Source organism: Chiloscyllium punctatum, chromosome 46 (genome assembly GCF_047496795.1).
Source record: "Chiloscyllium punctatum isolate Juve2018m chromosome 46, sChiPun1.3, whole genome shotgun sequence".
Taxonomy (NCBI): Eukaryota; Metazoa; Chordata; class Chondrichthyes; order Orectolobiformes; family Hemiscylliidae; genus Chiloscyllium; species Chiloscyllium punctatum.
The window spans coordinates 34,946,901-34,974,134 of NC_092784.1; the positions used below are offsets into that span (position 1 = coordinate 34,946,901).

At 43.6% G+C, this 27,234-nt stretch overlaps 1 protein-coding gene across 2 annotated transcripts in view; it reads right to left on the reverse strand.

Moving 5' to 3' along the window:
- Positions 1–6,134: 6,134 nt before the first annotated feature.
- LOC140467902 (uncharacterized) overlaps positions 6,135–27,234 on the reverse strand; it is a 111,148-nt gene continuing 90,048 nt past the window's right edge. For both annotated transcript variants that reach the window (XM_072563977.1, XM_072563978.1), the window contains exons 7-10: positions 26,972–27,046; positions 17,060–17,208; positions 13,675–13,787; positions 6,135–6,299 (exon numbers count right to left, since the gene is read on the reverse strand). In XM_072563977.1, coding sequence (XP_072420078.1) covers positions 6,161–6,299; positions 13,675–13,787; positions 17,060–17,208; positions 26,972–27,046 — 476 coding nt within the window. In that variant the 3' untranslated portion in view covers positions 6,135–6,160. The remainder of the gene's footprint in view (positions 6,300–13,674; positions 13,788–17,059; positions 17,209–26,971; positions 27,047–27,234) is intronic.

Below are 27,234 nucleotides of genomic sequence, written 5' to 3' on the forward strand. Positions count from 1 at the left end.
TTGGGGAAGGGAGAATTACAATGCTATTAGGGAGGAACTGTGGAGCATAAATTGGGAACAGATTTCTCAGGGAAATACACGACAGAAATGTGGAGGTTAGTTAGGAAGCACTTGCTGATCATAGAGTCATAGAGATGTACAGCATGGAAACAGACCTTTCAGTCCAACTCGTCCATGCTGACTGGATATCCCAATCCAATCTAGTCCCACCTGCTGGCACCCGGCCCATATCCCTCCAAACCCTTCCTATTCATATACCCATCCAGATGCCTCTTAACTGTTGAAATTGTACCAGCCTCCACCACTTCCTTTAGCAGTTCATTCCATTCACGTTCCATCCTCTGCGTGAAAACGTTGCCCCTTAGGTCTCCTTTATGTCTTTCCCCTCTCACCCTGAATCTATGCCCTCTAGTTCTGGACTCCCTCACCCCAGGGAAAAGACTTTGTCTGTTTATCCTATCCATGCCCCTCAGGATTTTATAAACCTCTATAAGGTCACCCCTCAGCCTTCAACACTCCAGGGAAAAAGTCCCAGTCTATTCAACTTTTCCCTATCGCTCAAATCCTCCAACCTTGGCAACCTCCTTGTCAATCTTTTCTGAATCTTTTGAATTTCATAATATCTTTCCAATGGGAAGGAGACCAGAATTGCATGCAATATTCCAACAGTGGCCTAACCAGTGTCCCTGTACAGCTGCAACATGATCTCCCAACTCCTGTACACAATACTCTGACCAATAAAGGAAAGCATTACAAACACTTTCTTCACTATCCTATCTTCCTGCGACTCCACTTCCAAGGTCTCTTTTTATCATCAACACTCTCTAGGACCTTACCATTAAGTGTATAAGTCCTGCTAAGATTTACTTTTCCTAAATGCAGCACCTTGCATTTATCTAAATTAAACTCCATCTGCATTCTCAGCCCATTGACCCATCTGATCAAGATCCTTTAGTAATCTGAGGTAACCTTCTTCGCTGTTCACTACACCTCCTGTTTCATACATTCCTTCCAAATGATGACTCTCTGGTCTTTGCCCAGGGGATCAGTTATTACCACCCCTCTGTTTCTCTCACCAGAATTTTTTCTATACCTTCCAGCACTTGCTGTACCATCCAGTTAGATATTATGGAAGTTTTAATCAACATAATGGCATTGATGGAAATCTAATCAAGGGAGGATGTCACCATTTACCTTAATGAAGCCTGGCTACAGCCTGGCTAAGTCTTCCAACATTAATCCAAAGTGCCATTGTGATGCTGCACCTCACTGAATCTGGATTTGCTCCTGGCTGCTTTGTTGCTTTCTTCTCTTTTCAGCTTCTCATCTTATTTGATGAGTCTTTCTTCTCATTTAAAATGTTTGTTTACATCGGCCCATCAATTACTATAAACGTTTTCTCACCAAGACAGCTTCAATATTTTCCATTCTCATGTTCTGTATTGAGTGACTTTTCATCCTCCGTGAGTTCAATTTCCATTTCAAGTTACCATGCTTCTGCCTGTATTGCTCAGTGTGCCTCGGTGCACGTGCCAATAAATCCAATTCAATTCAAAAGTCCAAAGTCCATTTAGTATGTCTTAACCCTTGTCTCTGTGTTAACTCTCCAGTGGTAGTGTAGTGGTGATGTCACTGTACTGGTAATTCAAACTTCCAGGATAGTGTTTTGGGAACATAGGTTCAAATCCCATCATGGCAGATGGTGAACTTTGATCTATTTTAAAACATATTGAATTAAAACTAACCTAATTTCAACCATGTAACCTTTATCAACTTTTGTAAAAATCTCTCTGGTTCACTAATGTCCTTTTGGGAACAAAATCTGACATCCTTACCTGATCCCTACCTGTGACTCCAGACCCAAAGCAACGTGGCTGACTCTTAACAGTCCTATGGACAAATAGGGTGAATACATGCTGGTTGAGCTAGCAATGGCCATATCCCATGAAAAGATAACAAAACTGCAGCAATTTTCCATTCACTGACAATCCCATACCTGAAGCCTCCATCCAATAATGCTCATGTGTCATGCTCTTGGAGAAAATGTAAACATTTGAAAAAATCATTCCACACAAAATTTCTAAATTATTGCATACAAAAGTCAGTTGTTTGCCCTCGTTCATTCTCTTTTATATCATTGTCTGCCCTAACATGCATGTTATGCAGTAGTTGTAGCATGTCTGGTGAAAGACTAATGACTTTCAGTGGTGGAGACTACAGGACAACCTCAAGTACTGTGACTGGATTTGCAGGACAACCTCAAGTACTGTGACCTCAGAAGTTTGGCTTTGGATTGTGCCACATTAACAGGAGCAGTCAGGGCTGGTTGGTGAGTGATAACTGCAAGGGTTCTGGTGGAGACCCATCCTGAGAAAGGAAAACAGGCACATGCTCCACTGTGCCACTTCCATACTCCCAGGAAACCCCCGTATAATCCGAGCGAAGAGCTAGCGGCAAATTACTAAACTGTTGTGACACTCTGTCACTCCCTTTGAACAATGGTTTCTGCAACTGTGATGACAGAAGTGTGAATCTTCATGGTAGTAAGTTGAGTTTGCATGAGAGCAACCTTCAGTCTGAGCTTTCACTACATTTCATGGTGTACACTCACCAACCTCCTTCTCTCACTGCTTCATCTGATGCCTCAACAACTGAACTGCCTTTGTTGCTGCACAATGAGCCCTGTATCTTGACACACATAAATCTTGCCTCTAAGTTATTCTCTAAAGTGTGCTCAATGTATCTAAACTGGTGGCTGAAAGTATGACAACAAGTGCGAGTCTTCTTACTGCTCTCTGTGCATTTTTCCTTCTTCAAGTTCCTATCCGGTTGCAGTTCTTCGCTTTATGAAAGGAAGGAAAAGGGTATAAGACTAGGGCTATGGGGAGGGAAGGAGAAAGAATAAAAGATGCCAGCTTATACCATCTGCACCTTGTAAGTCAGAACAGATGGTGGTGTGAATTGGAGCTGAGATGTGAGGAGTTAGATTTGGTAACAACATATCACCAGTATCTTTCATTTCAGCTCCACTGCTGGTCACGACTTCAGTTATGATCAACTCCAAAGGTGGCAACGATCACCATTTCCATGGGGGTTAGTTCATGGGATATAGCATTTGGAAATACATTTACTGACTTTCACAGTTCAAAAAAGGTGATTCAACTTCTTGTTACACTGGATCCAGATTCTTGAGTCTTCGTTGGCCACATCCATCTAACTGCATGGTCTCCTTGCTAATTTCTTTCACTTCCTGGTCTCCTCTCCCCTGCACTTCTTCAACTCAGAACTTTGTCACAGCAATGATAAAACCTGGAGCTGCTTTCTGTTACATTGTACCGGCAAGCTCACTTTTACAATGACTTCCACATCATGTTCAGTCAAAATATACTTCCTCTTTATGGGGTACAGATCAATGTGAGTTTGTGTTGGCTTCAGAACTGAAGAAGGGTCACAAGATTTGAACTGTTAACTTTTTTTTCTCTCCACAGTTGGTGCCAGACCTATTGAGTTTCTCCAGCAATTTCTGCCTTAGTATGTTCACATCCTACCTTGTCTGGTGTATGTAGACTTTAACGCTCCTTAATAGCACTGAAGGTGTACTGACACCACATGATCTGCACAGCTGAAGAAATAGGAATAAACACCACCTGGAAAAAACAGTAATTACTCTGAAATTTGTCCTGTGAGAGCAAGAGGATGGCCAGAGTGAAGGTATGGCCGATCAGGAATAATGGAGGGATCTTGTGCCTGGAGTCCAAGGTGATAGAGGAGATCCTTAATGAATACTTTGCTTTAGTATTCACTACTGGGAGGGACCAGTCAGTCTGTTGGCAGTGGTGAGCAAAATATTGGAGAGGATTCTGAGAAACAGGACTTACAATTATTTGGAAAAAGCATAGCTTGATTAGAGATAGCATGGTTTTGTGAGGGGCAGGTCATGCCTCACAAGCCTTATCGAATTCTTTGAGGATGTGACAAAACACATTGATGAAGGTAGCGCAGTGGATGTAGTGTATGTGGATTTTAGCAAGGCATTTGATAAGGGTTCTCCATGGTAGGTTCATTCAGAAAGTAAGGAGGCATGGGATACAGAGAAATTTGGCCATCTGCATACAGAATTGGCTGGCCCATACAAGTTCTGGATTAGTGGTGCTGGAAGAGTACAGCAGTTCAGGCAGCATCCAACGAGCAGCGAAATTGACGTTTCGGGCAAGAGCCCTTCATGGGCTCTTGCCCGAAACATTGATTTCGCTGCTCCTTGGATGCTGCCTGAACTGCTGTGCTCTTCCAGCACCACCAATCCAGAATTTGGTTTCCAGCATCTGCAGTTATTGTTTTTACCTGGCCCATACAAGGCAGAGAGTGGTAGCAGATGGGTAGTATTCAGCCTAGAGCTCGGTGGCCAGTGGTGTTCCACAGGGATCTGTTCTGGAACCTCTGGTCTTTGTGATGTTTATCAATGACTTGAATGAGGAAGTGGAAGGGTGGGTTCGTAAGTTTACAATTGACACAAAGGTTAGTGGAGTGATGGAATGTGTGGAGGACTGTTGTAGGTTGCAATGGGACATGATGCTTGGCAGTGTGGAGGGACAGATGGAGCTTGGGGTTCATGTCCACAGATCCCTCAAAGTTATCACCCAAGTTGATAAGGTTATTAAGAAGGCATATAGTGTGTTGGCTTTCATTAGCAGGGAGATTGAGTTTAAGAGCCACAAAGCTATGCTGTAGCTCTATAAAGCCCTGATTAGACCACACTTGGAATATTATGTGCAGTTCTGGTCACCTCATTGTAGGAAGGGTTAGAGAGGGTACACAGGAGATTTACCAGGAAGCTGCCTGGACTGGAGGGCATGTCTTATGAAGAAAGGTTGATAGAGCTAGAGCTTTTCTCACTGGAGTAAAGAGGCCGAGATGTCTGCACGATAATGAGAGGCATAGATAGAGTGAAAGTGCACCTTTTAAAGTTCCTTTTGGCTCCCATGACACTTGCACGCACCCACATTAAAATAAACCAATGAGCAAAAGAGACTTCCCTCCTCTTGTCACTGGATATTTTGCCAATGACTTTCTAACTGTATCCTTTGGTTACCACCCACCCTATTAATGAACAGTTTAAAGTCATAACAACATCAGCAGTTGGAGGAAGAATACATTATTAAGCCACTTAAGCCTCACAGATTTTAAATAATTCAATGGCTGAACTTCTACACCAAATCCATTTCCTCACCCAATTCCCATGTCACTTCATCTCCTGAATCCCTAAAAATCAAATATCTGCCTTGAACATTTTCAGGAAATAAACTCATCCCACTCTGCAGCACATAATTCACAAAGCACTACATGAACAACTTTGTTTTTATATTTATCCTGAGGGCCCAACATATTTTCCTGTTACTGAATCTCCAGCCTTTTCCCTGTGCAGAAGATCTCTATGATTCTATGATGGTGAACAAACAGGGATATATTTACAAGTCCAGAGAGTAAGCGGTTTGGAGGGGAACTTGCAGGTGGTGGTGTTTCCATGCATCTGATGCATTTATCCTTCACAATAGTGCAGGACGTAGGTTTGGAAGATACAATAAGAGGAGCTTTAGTGAATTTCTGCAGTGCATTGTGTAGATGGGAGGTATAGTTGCCAATATGCATCAATGGTAAAGGGTGTGAATGTTGAAGCTGGCGGGTGTGGTGTCAATCAAACTTTGCCTTGAATCAGATGTTCTTGAGTGTTGTTGGAGCTGCTTCCATCAAGGCAAGTGGGGATTATTCCATCACGCCCTGACTTGCGCCTTTGTAGACAGGCCTGAGGTGTCTGGAGGTGAGCTGTTCACTGCAACATTCCTAGTCTCTGACCTATTCTTGAGATTACGATGTTTATATGACGAGTCCAGTTCAGTTGTGGTCAATAGTCAAGTTTGTGGAGTCATGAAATTTCCCAATTCTGTACTCCTGACTTGGGAGCAAAAGTCAAACCAAAGGCTGAGCATGCTCAGTGGGCATTAGGACAGTTTGAGACAGAAGAGGAAGGTGGGTGGGGGAAGATTCCCAGTTCCACACACCCATCCCATCAATTCTAGCTCCTGGGCATCTGGATAATATACATGGACTGAATAGACTTAAACAGGTTCAACGTTTATTAAATGCAGCATTAAAGAAAACAATATTATGCTGGTTTTTCACAGATTGAGTAGTGAAGTGAACTGCAGGACCAATCATGCCACTCTGCATTTTCATCAATCATGACACAGTCTTCATCTACCCCTTGATGGTCTTTACCATTGGGCTGGCCACTCGCCCAAAACCTGAACAAGGAAAGAGAACAGAACAAGATGATTGGACTGTTGGACATGAAATGTAACACAAGGACCTTCTTTAAGGTACACAAATGTCCAAGCATTTGTTCTGTAAACTGATTGTTAAATGTTTAATAGAGTCACTGTCACTTCAATAACAGATAGTGATTTAACATGTGGATAAGAAACTTGCTGTGTGCTGAGCTGGTATGGGCATTCATTTGTAAGTCCCTCCCATTTCAGGCACTGGCACAACCTAAAATGCCTTCCGTTTTTCTCTCAGGCATAAGATCCTAATGGTCGATCACATTAAAGTTAAACATCACACAACACCAGGTTATGGTCCAACAGGTTTATTTGGAAGCACTACCTTTCGAAATGCTGCTCCTTCATCGGATGGTTGAACAGTTGCTGAAGGAGCAGCACTCTGTAAGCTAATGCTTTCAAATAAACCTGTTGGACCATAACCTGGTGTATGATTTTTAACTTTGTCCACCGCAGTCCAACACCAGCACCTCCAGGTCATATTAAATGCAGAGTCAAAATGTTTCATCGCCAATTCGTTCGGTCCATGCAGAACCACCGATTTTGGCTGTCTTCATACCACAGAAATGATAGGAGTTTAAGAGTGACACAATGGGAAAGGTGCAGATAGTAACTTCACAGAGACACCTTCTCCATAATGACAGTGGAGAAACCGAAGGTGGGAGGGAGCCCAGCAATGGAGGTTTGACGAGGACATGCAGACATCCTCACTATCTTCAGTTTATCCGCCAAATCAATCAGCTTTAGTTTTGAACTTCCATTTAAGGCTGCCAGTGATGACTCTGCCACCCACAGGAACTGATTGGCTGTTTCCAGTGCCATGCATTAAATAAAGTCCAGAACCTGGTGTTTTCCTTCACTTGTATTATTGAGAAAACCACATTCAAATGTTCATTATGCATGTATCCAAACCAATGCAATCGAATTCAAATCAAATCTAACTTAAAACCTGGACAAGCCTCCAGACTTTGTTATGACCCACTGAAGTGGTGTGCCATAAATTGAGCCAAGATTCTTGCCAAGTTTTTAAAGATAGTCCAATTTTCCAGACTTTCAGACTGAAGCTGATAGAAAGCGTGGTTTCTGTGCTGACAAGAATTCTTTTTATAATTAAGTCATTAGATCATAGCAACAAGTAAACAGACATAGACCATTGTCATATAACAGCACTAAACAAAAAAAAATCCATATAACATTCTCCTCACACACAAACAGATAAACAAATCAGGAAAGTAGATTATTGGCAGAGATAGAATAAGTCTAGAAAATCAGCTCAGCAGTCTTTGCTTCCCAATTTTGACGTTGAGACGATCTATCTTTGGCTAGTCAAGTCAGAGAGTCATAGAAGATGTCCAGCATAGAAACAAAAAGAGCTGGGATGTGCCGAGGTGACACATACTGATTCAACTACTTCCATCTAAAGTTCTTCCATTCGTCTCTTCTCAGAGTCTTGATAGAATGTGATCGTTGATACCAGAGCTACATCAAGAACATTGTTATGCGTCACTGGGGCAGTGTGCTAGGAATCAAGTCCCACTACTCCCAGGGTCATCAGAAGAGTTAAAAATTTTATGAAGTCTGCCAAATTCCCAGTTTACATGGCTTTTGGACACAGAACTGTATTGAACATGGATCTTGGAGTTCAATTCCATAGCTCCATGAAAGTGACCGTGCCAGTAGATAGGTGGTAAAGAAGGTGTATGGCATGCTTGCCTTTATTAATCGAAGAACTGTATACAAGAGTCAGGATGTCATGTTGAAGCTTTGGTTGGGCTACACTTAGTGTATTGTGTTCATTCCTGGTTGCCACATTATAGGAAGGAAGTGGAGGATTTGGAGAGGGTGCAGAGGAGGTTTACCAGGTTGCTGCTTGGGCATGAGCCACAAGGAGAGAGTAGAAAAGCTCAGGGTGTTTTTTTCTTGAGTGGCGGAGGCTGAGGGGAGACCTGAAAGAAGTTTAGAAAATGATGAGATGTCGAGATAACTTTGACGGTCAGCATCTTTATCCCCCAGCATTGAAACGTCTAATACAGCCGGTTCTGCTACAACGCATGTTTCTTCAACACAAATTAGCGATTGAAACGTTTAGATGGTTATTTGTAGAACATGACCTTTCCTTAGCCATATACGCTATAACACAATTCTAGCTCCATTAGTTTAAATGGTGTGGATATTGTGTGATGTTCTTATAACACGAGATTGGAAGAGAAGGAACTATGGCGTTATATCAGAACCGACTATAGTAGAGGGCATGCATTTAAAGTGAGAGGGGAAGCTCAAAGGAGATGTGAGGAGCAAGATTTTTAGACAGAGAATGGTTGGAGTCTGGAATGCATTGCCAGAGGTGGTGGTCGAGTTAGGTACGATAGGTGCATTTAAGGGACTTTTAGATAAATACATGAATTTGGAAGGAATGACGGGATATGGACCAACGTCAGGAAGAAGGGATTCATTTCATTTGGTGTCATGTTTGGCACAACATCATGGGCCAAAGGACCTATTCCTGTGCTGTGTAGTTCAAGGAATTACTTACAGAGTGTAGCTACAGGTAAGTCAGTATCAACTGTTGGCATCTAACAGTAATAATTATAACTCTACTCCCTTTATCAACACTCCCTTGCAGACACAGTCAGAAGTCAGATAACGCCAGGTTAAAGTCCAACAGATTTATTTGAAATCATCTGATAGTTCCAAAGTGCTGCTCCTTTATCACTCCATCTGATGAAGTTTGCGATTTCAAATAAACCTGTTGGACTACAACCTGGGGTCGTGTGATATCTGACTTTGTGGACTCCATTCCAACACTGGAACCTCCACGTTATTGTACACTCAAATAGACAGGCAAATAAACAAACAATCAGAGCGAAATAGGTTACGGGTGGAGGGGTAAACTCAAAAGACAGTTCAGGAGCTTTTCTCACATTCTGAGCTTGAGATGATCCCCTCTGATTTGTCTGTGAACCAGCACATTGCTTTAGTTGTTGTCTTACATTGCTTCCAGTTGTCACTGGTTCGTAAGACACAGAAACTGGTCCACTCAAAAAGTCTCTGACTTACCAGTTAAAAGTCAATGCTTACATCACCTGTTGGAGGAAAATTAAGCTGGTTTTCTTTGGTTTTAAAGTTAGTTTTAGCAGAGAACAGCAAGACCGCACTTGAGCTGGGAAGAATTAAATACTTCTTTCTTTCTCTGTAACTTATTCCCAGGTCCAAAACTTTTCAGTTGCCTGAGAACTCATCAAACAGTTGCTAACAGGCAAAAATTCTCTGTCATTGATAATTGGTTCGTAGACCATAGTCGAGAGTGTGTTGCTGGGAAAGCACAGCCGGTCAGGCACCATCCAAGAAGCAGGAGAGTTGAGGTTTTAGGCATAAGTCCTTCATCAGGAATGAGGCTTGTGGGCTGGGACTGAAAGGTAAATGCGACGGGGTGGGGTAGGTAGCTGATAAAGTGATAGGTGGATGAATGTGAGGGAGAAGCTGATAGGTTAGAGGGGGGAGTGATGAACAGGTCCAGAGGGCAGTGCCGAGTTGGAGGGTTGGGACTGGAATAATGTGGGGGGAGGGGAAATGAAGAAGCTGCCTGACCTGCTGTGCTTTCCAAGTACCACACTCTCGACTCTGATCTCCAGCATTTGCAGTCTTCACTATCTCCCAGTTGACCAGAGGCCAATTATTCCAGAGCAGATTGTCACCTCTCTGATAATTAAGACCAAAACAACTAGAGAAGCTTGCCCTGCCTCACGATATGATAAAGAAGTGGTATAACCAACCTCTTACCCCAATTTGTTATAAAGGAGTGGTTAAATGAAATAGAATCCTTTTACCCACTCTATAATTAACAACTAACAATCTATTTATCTAACTCCAATGGTGAACAAGTTGGCAGAATTACTAACACCCCAAACAATCCCTCTCTAATTACTTGTTCCTGAATAAAACAAGATTCCAATAATATATTGTTCCAATAACACAGGTCCCACTTAGATTAATCTAAGAAGAAAACAATAAATTAAAACTTAGTCTCTCAAAGTTCACACAGAATGTGTCTTCCAAAATTTTCTCTATCTTCTTCTGTCATCTTCCTCTGTCGAAAATGACTTCTTAATCATTTTCTCTGCAATTTCTTTTGTCTGGAATATTACCTAAAAGTGCAGTGGTACATGTTATAGATAGACAATGCTTTTTTTTAAGGGAATGTTCTCCTGTGAGAGCAATTAACAAAGAGGCGAAGGTAGGTGAGGTTCTGGAAACGATCATCATCATGAAAGAGATAGCGTTGGGCGAGCTAATGGAGCAAAGAGTAGACAGGTCTCCTGGGCCCTGATTGAATACATCCCAGGGTACTAAAAGAGATGGCAGGAGAAATAGTAAATGGACTAGTGGTAAGTTTCCAAACTTTTCTGGATTTTGGGGCAGTTCCAGCAGATTGGAAAGCAGCAAATGTGACACCACTGTTTAATAAAGGAGATAGACAGAAATTGGGGAATTATGGACCAGTTGGCTTAACTTCTGCAGTAGGGAAAATGCTTGAATCTATTACCAAGGAAGAAATGGCAATACATCGAGATAGAGACTGTTCCATTGGACAGATGCAGCATGGGTCCATGAAAGGCAGGTCATCCTTAACTAACCTACTGGAATTCTATGAGGATATTACGAGTACTGTAGACAATAGGGACCCGTAGATGTGGTGTACCTAGATTTCCAAAAGAGGTTTGACAAGATGCCACACAAAAGGCAGCTGCATAAGATAGAGATGCATGGTGTTATAGGTAAAGTATCGGCATGGATAGAGGATTAGTTAACTAACAGGAAGAAAAGAGTAGAGATAAATGAGTGCTTTTCTGGTTGGCAATCAGCGAGTTGTGGTGTGCCTCAGGGGTCAGTGTTGGGACTACAATTATTCACAATTTATATAGATAATTTGGCACTGGGGACGACACATAGTATGTCAAAGTTTGCAGATGACACGAAGATGAGTGGAAGAGCAAAGTGTGCAGAGGATTGTGAAACTTTGCAGAGGAACACAGACACTTTAATGAGAGGACAAAGGTCTGGCAGATGGCATACAGTGTGAATAAATGTGAAGTCATCCATTTTGGTAGGAATAACAGTAAAAAGGGCTAATCCTTGAATGGTAAAAAGTTGCAGAATGCTGTTGTGCAGAGGGACCTGGGTGTCCTTGTACATGAATCACAGAAGGTTGGTCTGCAGGTGCAACAGGAGGAAGGTAAATGTAATATTGTCCTTCATTGCTAAATGGGTTGAGCTTAAAAACATGTAGGCTATGTTGCAGCTGTACAATGTGCTGGTGAGGCCACACCTGGAGTACTGTGTGCAGCTTTGGTCTCCTTACTTGAGAAAGGATTTACTAGCCCTGAAGGGGGTGGAGAGGAGGTTCACTATCTTGGTTCCAGAGTTGAGGTTTACTTGGAGAGACTGGGTACAACGGGATTATAATCAACAGAATGAGAGAGGATCTTGTAGAAACATATAAAATTATGAAAGAAATGCACGACATTGGTTAGGCCACTGTTGGGATATTGCATGCAATTCTGGTCTCCTTCCTATCAGAAAGATGTTGTGAAACATGAAAGGGTTCAGAAAAGATTTACAAGGATATTGCCAGGATTGGAGGATTTGAGTGATAGGGAGAGGCTGAATAAGCTGGGGCTGTTTTTCCTGGAGAATCGGAGGCTGAGGGGGTGACCTTATAGAGGTTTATATAAACATGAGGGGCATGGATAGGGTAAATAAAGAAAGTCTTTTCCCTGGGGTGGGGGAGTCCAGAGGGCATAGGTTTAGGGTGAGAGGGAAAAGATATAAAAGGGACCTAAGGGGTAACCTTTTCACGCAGAGGATGGTACATGTATGGAATGAACCGAAGTGGTGGAGGCTAGGACAGTTGCAACACTTAAAAAGCATCTGAATGGATATATAAAAAGGAAGGGTTTGTAGGGATATGGGTCAGGTGCTGGCAGTTGGGATTACATTACGTTGGGATATCTAGTCGGCATGGACAAGTTGGACCGAAGGGTCTGTTTTCGTGCTGTACGTCTCTATGACTCTCTGACACCATGTTGTATCCTTTCATACATATACCGCCATTTCAAACACTGGTTTTAAAACAGCTCTTTCACATTTTGGTCTAAGACAACATATTTTTTCCCTGATTATGCTGCATGCTTTCCAAAATGTGGAGGTGCCGGTGTTGGATTGGGATTGACAAAGTTAAAAATCCCACAACACCAGGTTATAGTCCAGCAGGTTTATTTAGAAGCACTAGCTTTTGGAGTGCTGCCCCTTTGTCAGGTAGCTAGTGGGGCAGGATCATAGGACACAGAATTTATAGCAAAAGATCAGTGTCATACAACTGATGCGATGTATTGAACTAACCTCAATTGCTGTTAAGTCTTTAATCACTTCGAATGGTAATGCAGGTTTCAATTCATTAATATGTAAATCCCAGATTTTCTTTAAAGTCACAGCCCTGAGATAACTTAAGGCTTTCGAAGAGCGTCACTGGCATTTTCTCCATCACACTCATATACACACTGTCTCAAGCACGTACACACATGCACACACAAACGGTCTCTCTCTCTCTCTCTCTCTCTCTCCCCCACTCTCCCACACACACACTCTCTGTCTCTCCCCCTCACATGTGCACATGTACACACATAGATAAGTCTATGGGGTGAATTTGCATTTGCAGAATTGTAAAAGCAGATACATGCACACAGTGTGTTGGCAGTCGACCCATTGACATTTTATCAATTCCGACTTTGGAAATAGAACCAGTTTGACTCTAACCTCACAGGACTATAACTTTTAACGATGTAATTTTTAACTATGCTTTCCAACAGATATTTCCCCAAAAATCCTCTGATATTTTATTCTCCTGCTAAGACCTCCCCCCCCCCCCCCCCCAACTCTTTCTCACTCCTCCTCCTGCAGTCAGTTTGGTCTTTGCTCCCACCCCCAACTCATGCTCCATGCTACTCTTATCTAGACTTAACTGGTTAGTCAACCTATACTTCAGTACCAGCCAGATCACTCTCTGTACAGAATTGGAACTTTGAACAGATATAGGAAAACACCCAAAATTCATTGAATTGCAGCAGCATCCAGAATAAGGTTTCTAACCATAACCTGCAAATAGGTAGCAATTCCTCTTTTGGACTTAAAGGACCTCATAGTGCCTGGTGGACTGCACTAAGTTTGTTTCTCGTGTCCAGCTAAGTAACTGAAGTCAAAGCTTCAAAACATATCCACCCTTTTGCTAAATCTTCAATGTCTCACATATTTTCCAAAATGTGCAATTGAAAGGTGAGCTCACTTGACAGAGGAAGTATAATCCGTTCCATCTACCCAGCGCCAGTCACCTTCCGAGACTGTCTCTCTGAGTCCAATCCAGTAACCATTGTTTGCAAGCCATTTTTCCACAAATGCCTATCATATAAATAACAGAGTTTTATTAGAATATGGAACGACAAGGACTTCAGCAATACTATTAGCACACTTTCTATTTTCATCATCGTTGACAGACGCCAAAATCCCTATGATTTTAAACCAGCTGCTCTCCGTCACCAAAGGGGCAGAGAATGCAGTTTTAGCTTGGCTAATTTTGTAATATTTTAGACTGATTTCTGAAGGTTAGAGTTCATGATCCAAGGCTCAGCACACAATTAAAGGAGACATTTCAAATAGGCCCTGCAGAGTGCTGTGTTTTAAATGAAATGTTATCACAGTGGTTACTTTAATTATCTTTCTTTATTCATTCCTGGGATGAGGGTGTCGCTGACCAGGCAGCATTTATTGCCCATCCCTAATTGCCCAGAGGACAGCTAAGAGTCAACCACATTGCTGTGGGTTGTGGAGTCACATGTAGACCAGACTAGGTAAGGATGGCAGTTTCCTTCCCTAAAGAGATTGATTCATAATCTAGAGAATTTAAGATTCAATTCCTCTTTGGTAGTTTGAGAACTTGAATCTATTTTAAAATATCTGGAAATAAAAGTGACCTCGAAGCTATAGAATGATTGTTAAAAACCTATCAATGGTTTACTCAAATTTCATAGGAAGCTTAAGTAAGGAGCTCAGTGAAATGTTTTGTCAATGTTGAACAGGAGTCTTTAATTTGTTTGGGAGAACTGGAACAGTTGAGGCCTAAATAGAACATAGAACATAGAAGAATACAGCGCAGTACAGGCCCTTACAGTGAGTCTTTTTCGTGTTTTACGTGGAGAACCTGTGGCTGGGAGTGTTCTAATGCATCTGCTGTCCTTTACCTCCCAGGCAGTGAAACCCATGGGTTTGGAAGGTGGGATATAAGGAGTCTTTAATGAGTTATGGCATGTACCTTGTTGGTGGTATCACTAAATGAAAGTGAGGACTGCAGATGCCAGAGAATCAGAGTCGAAAAATGCGGCGCTGGAAAAGCACAGCAGATAGGGCAGCATCCGAGGAGCAGGAGAGTCAATGTTTCGGGCATAAGCCGTTCATCAGGCTTATCATTCCAAAACGGCATCTCTCCTGCTCCTTGGATGCTGCTTGACCTTCTCTGCTTTTCCAGCGCTGCACTTTTCGACTCTGGTGGTATGCACTGCAGATGGTTTGCGTTGGTAATAGAGGGTGTGAATATTTAAACATGGTGGATAAGGTGCCGATCAAGTGGGCTGTTTTGTCCTGGATGCAGTTGTTCCTACTTGAGTGTGGCTGGATGCACACTCATCAAGGGAAGTGACAGCATTGAATAGCACTCCTGATATGTGCCTTGCAGATGCCAACCTTGCCACATCATGTATGTTAGGAGCCAGTTGTGTAATTACTGACCCTTAGATGAAGGCATGGGATTCACCATTTGATGATATGGGTGGTAACCAGACAAAGCCTAATGACTGTTTCCATGGAATCACAGAAGTGCTGTGGTCTGAGCGAAGCCATGAGGCCATCGTGCTTGCATTGCCTTCCAATGATCAATATTCATGAAATTAAAGGTCCCGCAGATGGTACAATGAGTGAACAGGGGAGAGTTTCACTGGAGGAGATTTAGGATTTAACGAATCCTCTAGATATAGTAATGGGCTAACTATGTAAAAGGGTAAAAACAAGGACTGCAGATGTTGGAAACCAGAGTCTAGATTAGAGTGGTGCTGGAAAAGCACAGCAGGTCAGGCAGCATCCGGAGGAAGAGTTGGGGAGTGATGCCGGTATAACTACGGAAGATGGACTGTTCTACGTAGCCAACAAAGAGACAGGCAGAGCTGGGGCTATGACCAAAGGGGTAGCCATGGGAACCCATATGAGCCCCAGTTCTGCCTGTCTCTTTGTTGGCTACGTAGAACAGTCCATCTTCCATAGTTACACCGGCATCACTCCCCAACTCTTCCTCCCAGATGCTGCTTTACCTGCTGTGCTTTTCCAGCACCACTCTAATCTAGACTAATGGGCTAACTATGTCTGGAAGGAAAGGAGATTGTGACATAGTCATAATATCAGTGGGCTAGTAATCCAGAACCCTAGATAGATATCCTGGGGGACATGGATTCAAATCCCAACAAGGCAGATGGTAAACTTTGAATTTAATATTTTAGAAACCTGGAATTAAAAACTCGCCTTGTTATTTTTGTGAAAACCCATCTGTTTCATTAATGTTCTTTAGGGAAAGAAATCCTTCCCCAGTCTGGCCTACATGGGATTTAACCATTACTTGGCCATTTAGGGATGGGCAATAAATACTGGCCCAACCACATGCCACAAAGTATTAAAGACCATCCTCAGAGAAGGCCATCCGAGAGATACAATGTGGAGAAATGATTCTGAGACCAATCGAGTTCACTGTTAGAATCAAGGTCAACTATTCTCATGCTGAAGAGCTACTAATCTTCCAACTCCAAAAGGAACATCAGGTGGTATTGTGGCTCAGTAGCTAGCAATGCTGCCTCACAGCACCAGGGACCTGGGTCCAATTCAGCCTTGGAGCTTGTACATTCTGCCCATGTTTGCATGGGTTTCCTCCAGGAGCTCCGGTTCCTCCCACAGTCCAAAGATGTTCAGCTTGGGTAGATCGGCCATGCTAAATTGCCCATGGTGTCTGGAAATGTGTTGTTTACGTGAATTAGCTATAGGAAATACACTGTCATAGGCTGGAGGGGTGTGTGGCGAGGTTGGGTGGGGGGGGGTGCGGGGTGTATGGGGTGTGGGTGGGTGGAATGTTCTTCACAGTGTCAGTGTGAACTTGTTGGGCCGAATGTGTTAGAATTGTGAAATCTTCAGGCTGCCTGAACTTATGAAGTCCAAGGCTGAGGGGAAAAAGGGATAGAGGTAAATGTAATCATTTTTAGATATCCAGATATGCAAACATTAACCCAAAGAAATAAAGTTTGGGGAGGGGATAAGGTCAGAAAGAGTTAATATTGAAGACTGCATTAATCAGATGATGCCATATGGTACTGACTGGGGTAAAAGGAATTCTAACTTGAGATCACAATGTGTCCTCTGTGTGTCTGTTGGTCTTAGTTATTCTGTCTAACTTAAGAGCTACTGCTATCATGCAGTTATCTACATCTTTTTAAGACAAATGCCTCTTCTCATTGAGACTCACTATTGATTTATTATTTTCACTGTCAGAATTGCTGTTCGATCCAGTATAGCAAGAAGGATCGGAGGCAGTACTCTCGGCTGACCATTCACTGGTAGCAATTGTTTCCACAACCTCTTACCTGTTCCTCAGGCTTGTTAATGACAACAAGATTGGCATCCAGCAATGCACAGGACCTCTGGGCCTCTGTCCAGTTCTTGCTTTCTAATGAAAAGTAATAACAGTTTTGCTGGAATCGCCTCCAGTTTTCGGGACACTTCCAAAGCAGTTCTGTGAGGACATGGAAATAAATGTTTCAGCCAACAGGACATTTAGAGCCTCATTATTCTATTCCTTCGCTGAGACTTTACGGGTGTTGTTACAGACAATCCAGTGCCTTGCCCAAAGGTATGTCCAACACAGAGTCTCACTCTGAGATGATTGAATCTGAACTGAACCAGACCCAGTCCCTTTGCAACACACACTAAAGCTGAGAAATCAGTCCACTCAGTGCAATGGCTTGTTACTGAAGACCAGCAGACCCCAATCCTAGAGGCAACTCACTAATCCCACGAATCACCAAGATTGGCTGATGTTGCAGAGGTTAACCAGAGAATAAAAACAGAGATTATTGGAAAAGCTCTCTCTGTGGAGAGAAATCAGAGTTCACGTTCTCGTGACCCTTCCCAAGAATACTATCCACAGTTCCTTCGGTTTTCAACCAGAGAGTGAACAGGAGACAGACAAGGGATGGAGTGGGATGGGAAGAGGAGACAATTAGCAGAGGGGAGAGTCTGTGGGAAATGCGGAGGGATTGTGTGAAGATGGAGGGGGATTGTGAAGTGAACGAGAAGCAGTGGGCGCAGGATGTTAGACAGTTGGGAGATGGGAAGGATGATGTCCAGTCACTACTAACGTGTGTTAAATTACCTGGCTAATTTCTGAAGCAAGGCGGTTGAAGTGAATTATATTACAGCTGGAGCATATTGGGAGATATATGTAATAGAAAGCTGGATTGACCGCTATTGCTTTATTGTTTTAGCTTCAATTATTGAAAGCCCTCCATCAAATGTGTATACTTCTCAAAGGGACTGTCCCTTTTCAGATTTTGTAGATGGTGTCCATGGTGTTAAGCACAGTGGTGGCCCAGGTTAATATCTCTCGCACTGTATTCCCTGATTCTCAGGTATACCCACTGCTGCCCCTGTTGGTGGCCTACAGCATCTGCATCTTGTGGATGCCCTGTTTTTGCCACCTGGGTTGCTCACGGCCTGTCTCATTCTGTGCAGTGACCGTGCCAGACCACACAATGGACGGTGTTCTCAATGTGTTAATTGGAGTTTGATTTCTTCAGGACTATACAGTGTTCACTTGCACCAATGTCACAGTAGAGACATAAGCCTGTAATGCATGGTTGGTTGAGGAGGAGTGCAAACAGGATCTGTCATTATGATGATTTCCTCACTGTTACTGAGCAATTCTGGAGGTTTTCACACTCATCCACTGACTGTACCGCTGAGTAACAATAGACAGTGGGCTCTGAAACCACAGCAGGTTACACTCTGTGCACAAGTACCTTCAGCCCTTCCTCCCCATACTATACAATGTTGAGGGAAACTGCTTCATTGAAGGTTGAATGGTGTGTGTAAGACAGTGGGAGATACTCTTGGACCAAACGTCATAAGAGTTTATGAGATCTGTGGACAATACTGGGGTCTCCCAGGGTCATTCTTGCACACCCAGTTCCACTTGTGGTTTGCCAGTTCTGATGATTAAAAAGGACATATTGTGCTGAATCCTCCCATCTATGGTCAGAATCGTTATTTCCAAGCCAGATCAGACTAAAGGACTTGCCTCTGGTGGAGGTTACTGGGTGGTCTTTCAGTCTTTCCAAATCAAAGCAACATAAATTGGCACGGTGGCTCAGTGGTTAGCACAGCTGCCTCACAGCACCAGGGTCCGGGTTCGATTCCAGCCTCGAGCAACTGTGTGGAGTTTGCACGTCCTCCCCGTGTCTGTGTGGGTTTCCTCTGGGTGCTCCGGTTTCCTCCCACAGTCCAAAGATGTGCAGGTTAGGTGAATTGGCCGTGCTAAATTGCCCGTAGTGTTAGGTGCGTTAGTCAGGGAGAAATGGGTCTGGGTGGGTTACTCTTTGGAGGGTCGGTGCGGACTTGTTGGGCTGAAGGCCCTGTTTCCATACTGTAGGGAATCTAATAAACAACAAGAGAAAAGAACATGTAGGGAGGTAGCAGAGAAGTGGACTGGCTGTTTTTCTGCAATTCGTGTAACATTCTGTGGGGTTGGTTCACTCAGTCAGCTGGGCAGCTGGTTTGTGACACAGGGATTCTCAGCAATGCAGCTTTAATTTCTGCACAGGCTGAGGTTAGTATGAAGGTCCTGCCTTCTCGTTCTCTCCCCTCACCTCAGACACAAGGAATTCACCACCAGTTCTCCCTCTGTCGCTAAGGAGGGATAAGCACTACAGTGACTGAGCCTTTTATTGTATGTCTTTAAGGCCTTTAAACCACAGATACAGTGACAGGGTGTGTTGGGGAGTAGGGTGGGGGTAGGAAAGTGAGAAAGGGCTCAGCATAGGTAGGGCCCTATTCAGATGGAGGTAGAGTCAGATGGAGATAGAGTATTCCTGATGAAGGGATTATGCCTGAAACATCGATTCTCCTGCTCTTCGGATGCTGTCTGACCTGCTGTACTTTTCCAGCACCACACTCTCGCCTCTGATCTCCAATATCTGTAGTCCTCACTTTCTCCTGGAGATAGAGTCAGGTCTGGTTGAGAGTAGTGTGAGTCTGGTAGTTGGTAAAATAACTCCACCAAGAGTATTCCCTCACCAGGTCACCCTGACTCTCCTGTTTATATCTGTCAGCCAGAGGTCCCTGATTGGACCAAGTCAACAGCCCCAATTAGGGAACTCCTATCCAATGGGTTCATTTGGGAGTTGTTCAGGGTAGACAGTCAATTGCATTTGGAGTCAGGTCAGAACACTGCCTGGACAAAGGGTTTGAATCCAGGGGGTCTCGCCTGGTCCATAATACTTTGCTCTAAGCCTGTGCCCTCAGGCCCTAGTCTCTCCCACCAATGGAAGCATCTTCCCAATGTCCACTCTATCCAGGCCATTTAGTATTCTGTAAGTTTCAATCAGATCCCTCCTCATTCTTCAAAATTCCATCAAATTTAATCCCTGAGTCCTCAAATGTTCCTCGTATGTTAAATTTTCATTCCTGGGATCTTTCTCGTAAACCTCCTCTGGAGCTGCTCCAGGGCTAGTACATCCTTCCTGAGATATAGGGTCCAAAATTGCTCACAATACTCTATATGTGGACTGACCAGAGCCTTATAGATCCCCAGGAGTATGCCTGGCTTTTATATTCAAGTCCTCTCAAGTTCAAATGTCTATATTATATTTGTCTTCCTAATTATCGACTATAAACATGCAAGTTTGCCTTAAGGAAATTCTGCATCAGAACTTCCAAGTCCCTTTGTACTTTAGAATTCTGAATTTTTTTCCCCATTTAGAAATATTAGGTCTTTATTCTTCCCTATCAAAGTGCATGGCCTCACACTTTCCCACATTATAGTCTATCTGCCAATTCTTTGCCCACTCTCCGAACCTGTCCAAATCTTCCTGCAGCCTCCCTATCTCCTCAATGCTAATTGTCCCTCTACCTATCTTTGTATCATCTGCAAGCCTAGCCAGAAAACCCTCAGTTCCTTCATCTAGATGGTTAATGTATAAAGGGAAATGTTATGGCCCCAACACTGAGGCTTGCAGAACACCACTAGTCACCGGCTGCCATCCTGAAAAGGACCTTTTTCTCCCCACTCTCTATCCATGCTAGTGTATATGGAAATCCAGGAGACCTTTGGGGTTCAGTTGGTGTCAGTGCAGTGGAGGGATGTCAGGCACCCAGATTAGGGTTGGCTTTCCGTGGGAGTTCTTGTGGGAAGTTTGGGTGGGTTGTTCGTTTTAACATCACCCAGGAATTAGAGCAGGTTTTGAACCCTCCTGCATTTCCTGGCTGACCATCCGAGGAAGTGATTCAAAACTCTCCAAATTCTCTGATTCAAACTCAGACTTGGGAAAGTGAAGCTTCCTGTACAATTCCTGAGGAAGCAGATGTGCCAAGAATTCCACATGATCCTGGACAACTCCTGTTGCCAACACTCTTCCTATTGAGTGATCAGAACACTTTAACAACAGTTGATCAGGGATGTCGATGCTCCATGGAGCTGAATAGGATTCTGCAGCTCTCATTCAGCTGAATCTTATCCTGATGCCAAAGTTCACAGCAGGGGGTGGAACAGTGTTTAGCACTGCTTTCTCACAGCACCAGGGACTCAGGTTCGATTCCAGCCTCTGGCGTTTGATGTCTGTGTGGCGTTTCCTCCCGGTGCTCCAGTTACCACCCACAGTCCAAAGATGTGCAGGTTAGCATGGATTGGCCAAGCTAAATTGCCCCATAGTGTTCACGGACATGTAGGTTAGGTGCAATAATCAGATGTAAATATAAGGGAATGCGTCTGCATAGGGTTACTGTTTGTAGGGTTGTTGTGGCAAATCACCTGTTTCCACACCGTAGGGATTCTGTGATTTCACCTGGTTTTATCACTGAAGACCTCACTGATCCACATCAGAGATCATTAATACATGTGTGAGACGGAGCCAAACTAGGTAGGTGCTAGCAGGTTCCTGCTGCTCGAGCAGCACGCTGATGAACCAAGTTTAGTTTCCTCTTGTCCTCATCACTTAATCCTTCTATCGTGGAAATTAAATCAACTCGACTCAAATGCTAGCAAGAGCAAAGAACGAACTTTATTGTAACCTCTACAGTGGGACCCAATACACTTGGCAAAATGCCTCATTAAGGGCCCCAAATAGCTTTCACATATTCTCTTTATACTATACTTGGCTTCGCCCTATCACACCACTCAAGGACAAGAGCTGGGAACATTCAAACTCCTCTCCACACATGGAGTTGTTTTTCTCATTCCGTTGCTGTTGATATAAGTGCTTATTGCCCTTATGTTTTCTCTGACTCTGCTGAGGTCGACTGCTTGCAAGAATTGCAAGGCCAGGCTGTCTGCCTGCAAAATTCAGCAAAGTGAGGCTGTCTACCTAAAGATTTAGCAAAGTATTAGATTTAGCAAAGTATTCTCTTTCAGATTTCACAGTAAATATTAATTTTCCATTCCACACATACACAATGCAGTTACTCTGTTGTGATGCCTGCTTTATGACTTATAACCTGCTTTACAGTTTTAAATAAACTAACCAGCAGAGTTAATCAATTGATGAGGAACAATGGATTAATAGCCCATTTTCATCGACATGTCCATCCAAAATATGAGAGCAGACCAAATACATAGAATGTGAATTCAAAATGCAGGACTGAGGATTTCCCAACAATCTTCACCCTGATGTATCGAGCGGGTGATATCCCAACAGGCCCAGCCTCACACAGGTCCATCTTCACCTAATCCGATTCACTCCATGTGATTTTTATAGACAGCTGAGAGCACTCAGTGCAGCAAAGGCTGCAGGAACTGACAATATAACAACTGCAGCACTGAAGACATGTGGTGTACAATTTGTTTTCTTCAATTCAATCCAACTGTCCCAGGGAAGCTACAACATTAGGATCCTCTGCCTGTATTCTATAAGCACTGAGGGTGCAGGAGAGAGGCAGTAATGTCACACAATGAAGTAGTGAGACAGAACAGAGGTGAGGTGATGGGACATAGTGGGTCTACTATGAAGGGATTAAGGATTGACATCACACCACAAGACAGAGCATGGAAATTTCAAAGGCCCTGCTCTCCTGTCCAGCTGAGGGAGAGTCTGAGAGGTTTCTAATTCACTCCACACAACTCAGCAAACTGTAACCAGGACATAAAAACACTGAAACACTGTTCTGAAGAAGATCACTAGAACAAACATCTTAACCCTGCTTTCTGTCCACACATGTTACCAGACCTGTTGAGCTTTCTCAGCAACTTCTGTTTTTTTTGTTTTTAATCAGGATATTGTGGGTTGGATATAATTGCTTCACTTATCACAAATTTGACTGTCCAGGGTCAGACTGGAAGGACTAATTATACAACACTATATCGGGCTTGATAAACTGTTGGATTTAAATTCCTGACACAAACTAAACCTGGTTTATAACACTGAATGTTTACTCCAGTGACTCTCACAAACAGGACCATCCTGCTTTATACCATCCACTGGTGGAGCTCCAACACTCCTGAATCAAAAGGATTTCAGTCCGGTCTCAGGTGAGTATCGACAGAATGAGCAGAGCCTTTGACACGTTGGGGAACTCTCTGAATTGGGTATTCAGTGGGGCCCAGGTCTCTGGCACAGAGCCTGTCCCTGTTGCACAGTAGGGAAGGAGGGAAAGGAGGAGAGTGTTAGTTATTGGGGACTTAATAGTTAGAGGCTCAGATAAAAGGTTTGTAGGGAATGAACGAGACTCGCGGTTGGTGTGTTGCCTCCCAGGTGCCAGGGTCTGTGATGTCTCGGATCGTATCTTTGGGGTCCTGAAGGGAGAGGGTCATGTCGTTCTCCATGTAGGTACCAACAACATAGGTCGAAAGAGGGATAGAGATGTAAGGCAGGATTTCAGGGAGCTAGGGTGGAAGCTGAGAGCTAGAAACAAACAGAGTTGTTATCTCTGGTTTGTTACCCGTGCCACGTGACAACAAGGCAAGGAATAGGGAGAGATATCAGCTGAACATGTGGCTGCAAGGATAGTGCAGGAGGGAGGGTTTCAGGCTTTTGGATAATTGGGGCTCATTCTGGGGAAGGTGAGACTTGTACAAACAGGACGGTCTTCACGTGGACCAGAGGGGTACTAATATCCTGGGTGGGAAATTTGCTGGTGCTATTCGGGTGGGTTTAAACTAGCTCAGCAAGGGGATGGGAACCGGAAGTGCAGTTGCATTGCACAGGAGGATGAGAGTAGGGAGGGCATGGACAAGATTTCAAGGTCATTGGAATGTGCTGGCAGACAGCGAAGTGGTTTGAAGTGTGTCTATTTCAACGCCAGAAGTATCCGAAATAAGGTAGGAGTGCTTGCAGCACGGATAGGTACCTGGGACTTCGATGTGGTGGCCATTTTGGAGACATGGGTAGAGCAGGGTGAGGAATGGGTGTTGCAGGTTCCAGAGTTTAGATCTTTCATTAAAAACAGGCAAGGCAGTAAAAGATAGTATAACGGTGGCTGAGAGAACTTTTGATGAGGACTCGTTTACTGAGGTAGTGTGGGCTGAGGTTAGAAAGAGGGGAGGAGAGGTCACACTGCTTGGAGTTTTTTTATAGGCCTCTGCAGAGTTCCAGGGAGGTGGAGGAGAGGATTGGCAAAATTATTCTGGGTTGGAGTGAAGGAACAGGGTGGTCATAATGGGGGATGTTAACTTCCCAACATTGACTGGAAATGCTATAATTCTAATACATTGGATGGATCCGTTTTTGTCCAATGTGTATAGGAGGGTTTCCTGACACAGTATGTCGAAGGGCCGACAAGAGGGGAAGCCACATTGGATCTGGTGCTTGGTAATGAACCAGGTCAGGTGTTTGATTTAGTTGTAGGTGAGCGCTTTGGAGAGAGTGACCATAATTCAGTTGCGTTTAGTTTAGCGATGGAAAGGGATAGGTACATGCCACAGGTCAAGAGTTATCGATGGGGCAAGGGCAATTATAATGTAAAATTAGGCAAAAATTAGGGTGCAGAGAATGGGGTAGCAAAATGCAGGGGATGCAGACAATGGAAATGTGGAGCTGGTTTAAGGAACAGATATTGCATGTCCTTGATAGGTATGTCCCTGTCAGGCAGGGAGGAAGTGATAAGGTAAGGGAACCGTGGTTTACTACAGAAATTGCATCTCTTGTTACAAAGAAGAAGGACGATTATGTGTTGATGAGGCAAGATGGTTCAGATGAGGCGATGGAGAGTTACAGATCAGCTAGGAAGGATTAAAGAGAGAGTTAAGAGCAAAGAGAGGACACAAGCAGTCTTTAGCAACTAGAATAAAAGAGGACCCTAAAGCTTTCTATAGGTATGTGAAGAATGAAAGGATGATTCGGGTAGGACTAGGGCCAGTCAAAGACAGAAGTGGGAAGTTGAGTGTGGACCCTGTGGAGATCGGAGAGGTGCTAAATGAACATTTCTCATCGGTGTTCACTCAGGAAAATGAGAATATTGTAGAGGAGAAGAATGAGGTATGAGATATTAGACTAGAAAGGATCGAGGTTAGTTACAAACAGGTGTTATCAATTCTAGAAGGAATGAAAGTAGACAAGTTCCCTGGGCCAGATGGGATTTATCCGAGGATTCTCTGGGAAGCTACGGAGGAGATACAGAGCCTTTGGCTTTGATATTTGAGTCGTCATTGTCTACAGGTTTGGTACTAGAGGACAGAAGGATTGCAAATGTTGTGCCCTTGTCCAAGAAGGGCAGTAAAGATGACCCAGGTAATTATAGACCAGTGAGCCTTACTTCTGTTGTAGGAAAGGTTTTGGAAAGGATTATGAGAGATAAGATTTATAATCGTCTAAAAAGCAACAATTTGATTTCAGATAATCAACATGGTTTCACCAAGGGCAGGTCATATCTCACAAACCTCATTGAGTTTTTTGAGAAGGTGACCAAGCATGAGGGTAGGGCAGTTGATGTGGTGTACATGGATTTCAGTAAAGCCTTTGATAAGGTTCCACATGGTAGGCTGTTGGAGAAAATGCAGAGGCATGGGATTGAGGGTGAGTTAGCAGTTTGGATTAGAAACTGGCTTTCTGAAAGAAGGCAGCGAATGGTAGTTGATGGAAAATATTCAGCCTGGAGTCGGGTTACTAGTGGTGTGCCACAAGGATCTGTTTTCGGCCCACTGCTGTTTGTCATCTTTATAAATGACTTAGACGCAGGCATAGATGGATGGATTAGTAAATTTGCAGACAATACTAAAGTTGGTGGAGTAGTGGACAGTGTGGAAGAATGTTGCTGGTTGCAGGGGGACTTGGATAAACTGCAGATTTGGGCTGAGAGGTGGCAAATGGAGTTCAGTGCAGCTAAATGTGAAGTGATACACTTTGGGAAGAATAACAGGAAGGCAGAGTACTGGGTCAATGGAAAGATTCTTGGTCGTGTGGATGTGCAGAGGGATCTTGGAGTCCATGTGCATAGATCCCTGAAAGTTGCCACCCGAGTTGGATAGTGCTGTTAAGGAGGCATTCGGTGTGTTAGGTTTCATTGGGAGAGGGATTGAGTTCCAGAGTCGCAATATCATGCTGCAACTATACAAAACACTCGTGCGACCACACTTGGAATATTGTGTACAGTTTTGGTCGTCATATTTCAGGAAGGATGTGGAAGCATTGGAAAAGGTGCAGAGGAGATTTACCAGGATGTTGCCTGGTCTGGAGGGAAGGTCTTTAGGAGGAAAGGCTGAGAGACTTGAACCTGTACTCATTGGAAAGAAGAAGGCTAAGAGGGGATTTGAGGAGAAAGTGAGGACTGCAGATGCTGGAGATCAGAGCTGAAAGCGTGTTGCTGGAAAAGCGCAGCAGGTCAGAGGGCTCATGCCTGAAATGTCGATTCTCCTGCTCCTTGGATGCTGCCCGACCTGCTGCACTTTTCCAGCAACACATTTTCAGCTAAGAGGGGATTTGATAGAGACATACAAGATGATCAAACGATTAGATAGGGTAGAGAGTGAAAGACCTTTTCCTAGGATGATAACGTCAGCTTGTACGAGGGGGCATAACTACAAATTGAGGGGTGATAGATTTAAGACAGATGTCAGAGACAGGTTCTTTACGCAGAGCGTGGTAAGGGTGTGGGATGCCCAACCTGCTAATGTAGTTAACTCAGCCACATTAGGGAGATTTAAACAGTCCGTGGATGATTTTAGGATAGTGTAGGGGGACGAGTTGAGAATAGTTCACAGGTCGGTGCAACATCGAGGGCCGAAGGGCCTGTTCTGCGCTGTATTGTTCTACGTTCTAATTGTGGAGACATGATGATTGGTCAGGCACACTTACCATTATGTTGCAATTGGACAAGATCCGTCTTGAGGTCAGTTTCTAAACGTTTCATGTCAGTGGACAGCTGTGTGACTGAAAAGGAAACAGATGATAATCTACACATAGCAGAAAGTTTAATAGCCTGTCATATTCCACAGGGAGAAAATTACATGGTAAACCTGTCTGTGTAATTGCCTTTAAGGACCCTTTGTGTCCTCAGTGTTGTGAGTGTGCTGCTAATGGTTCTGCTATGGTTAACAAGCTGCACACACACATAAAAT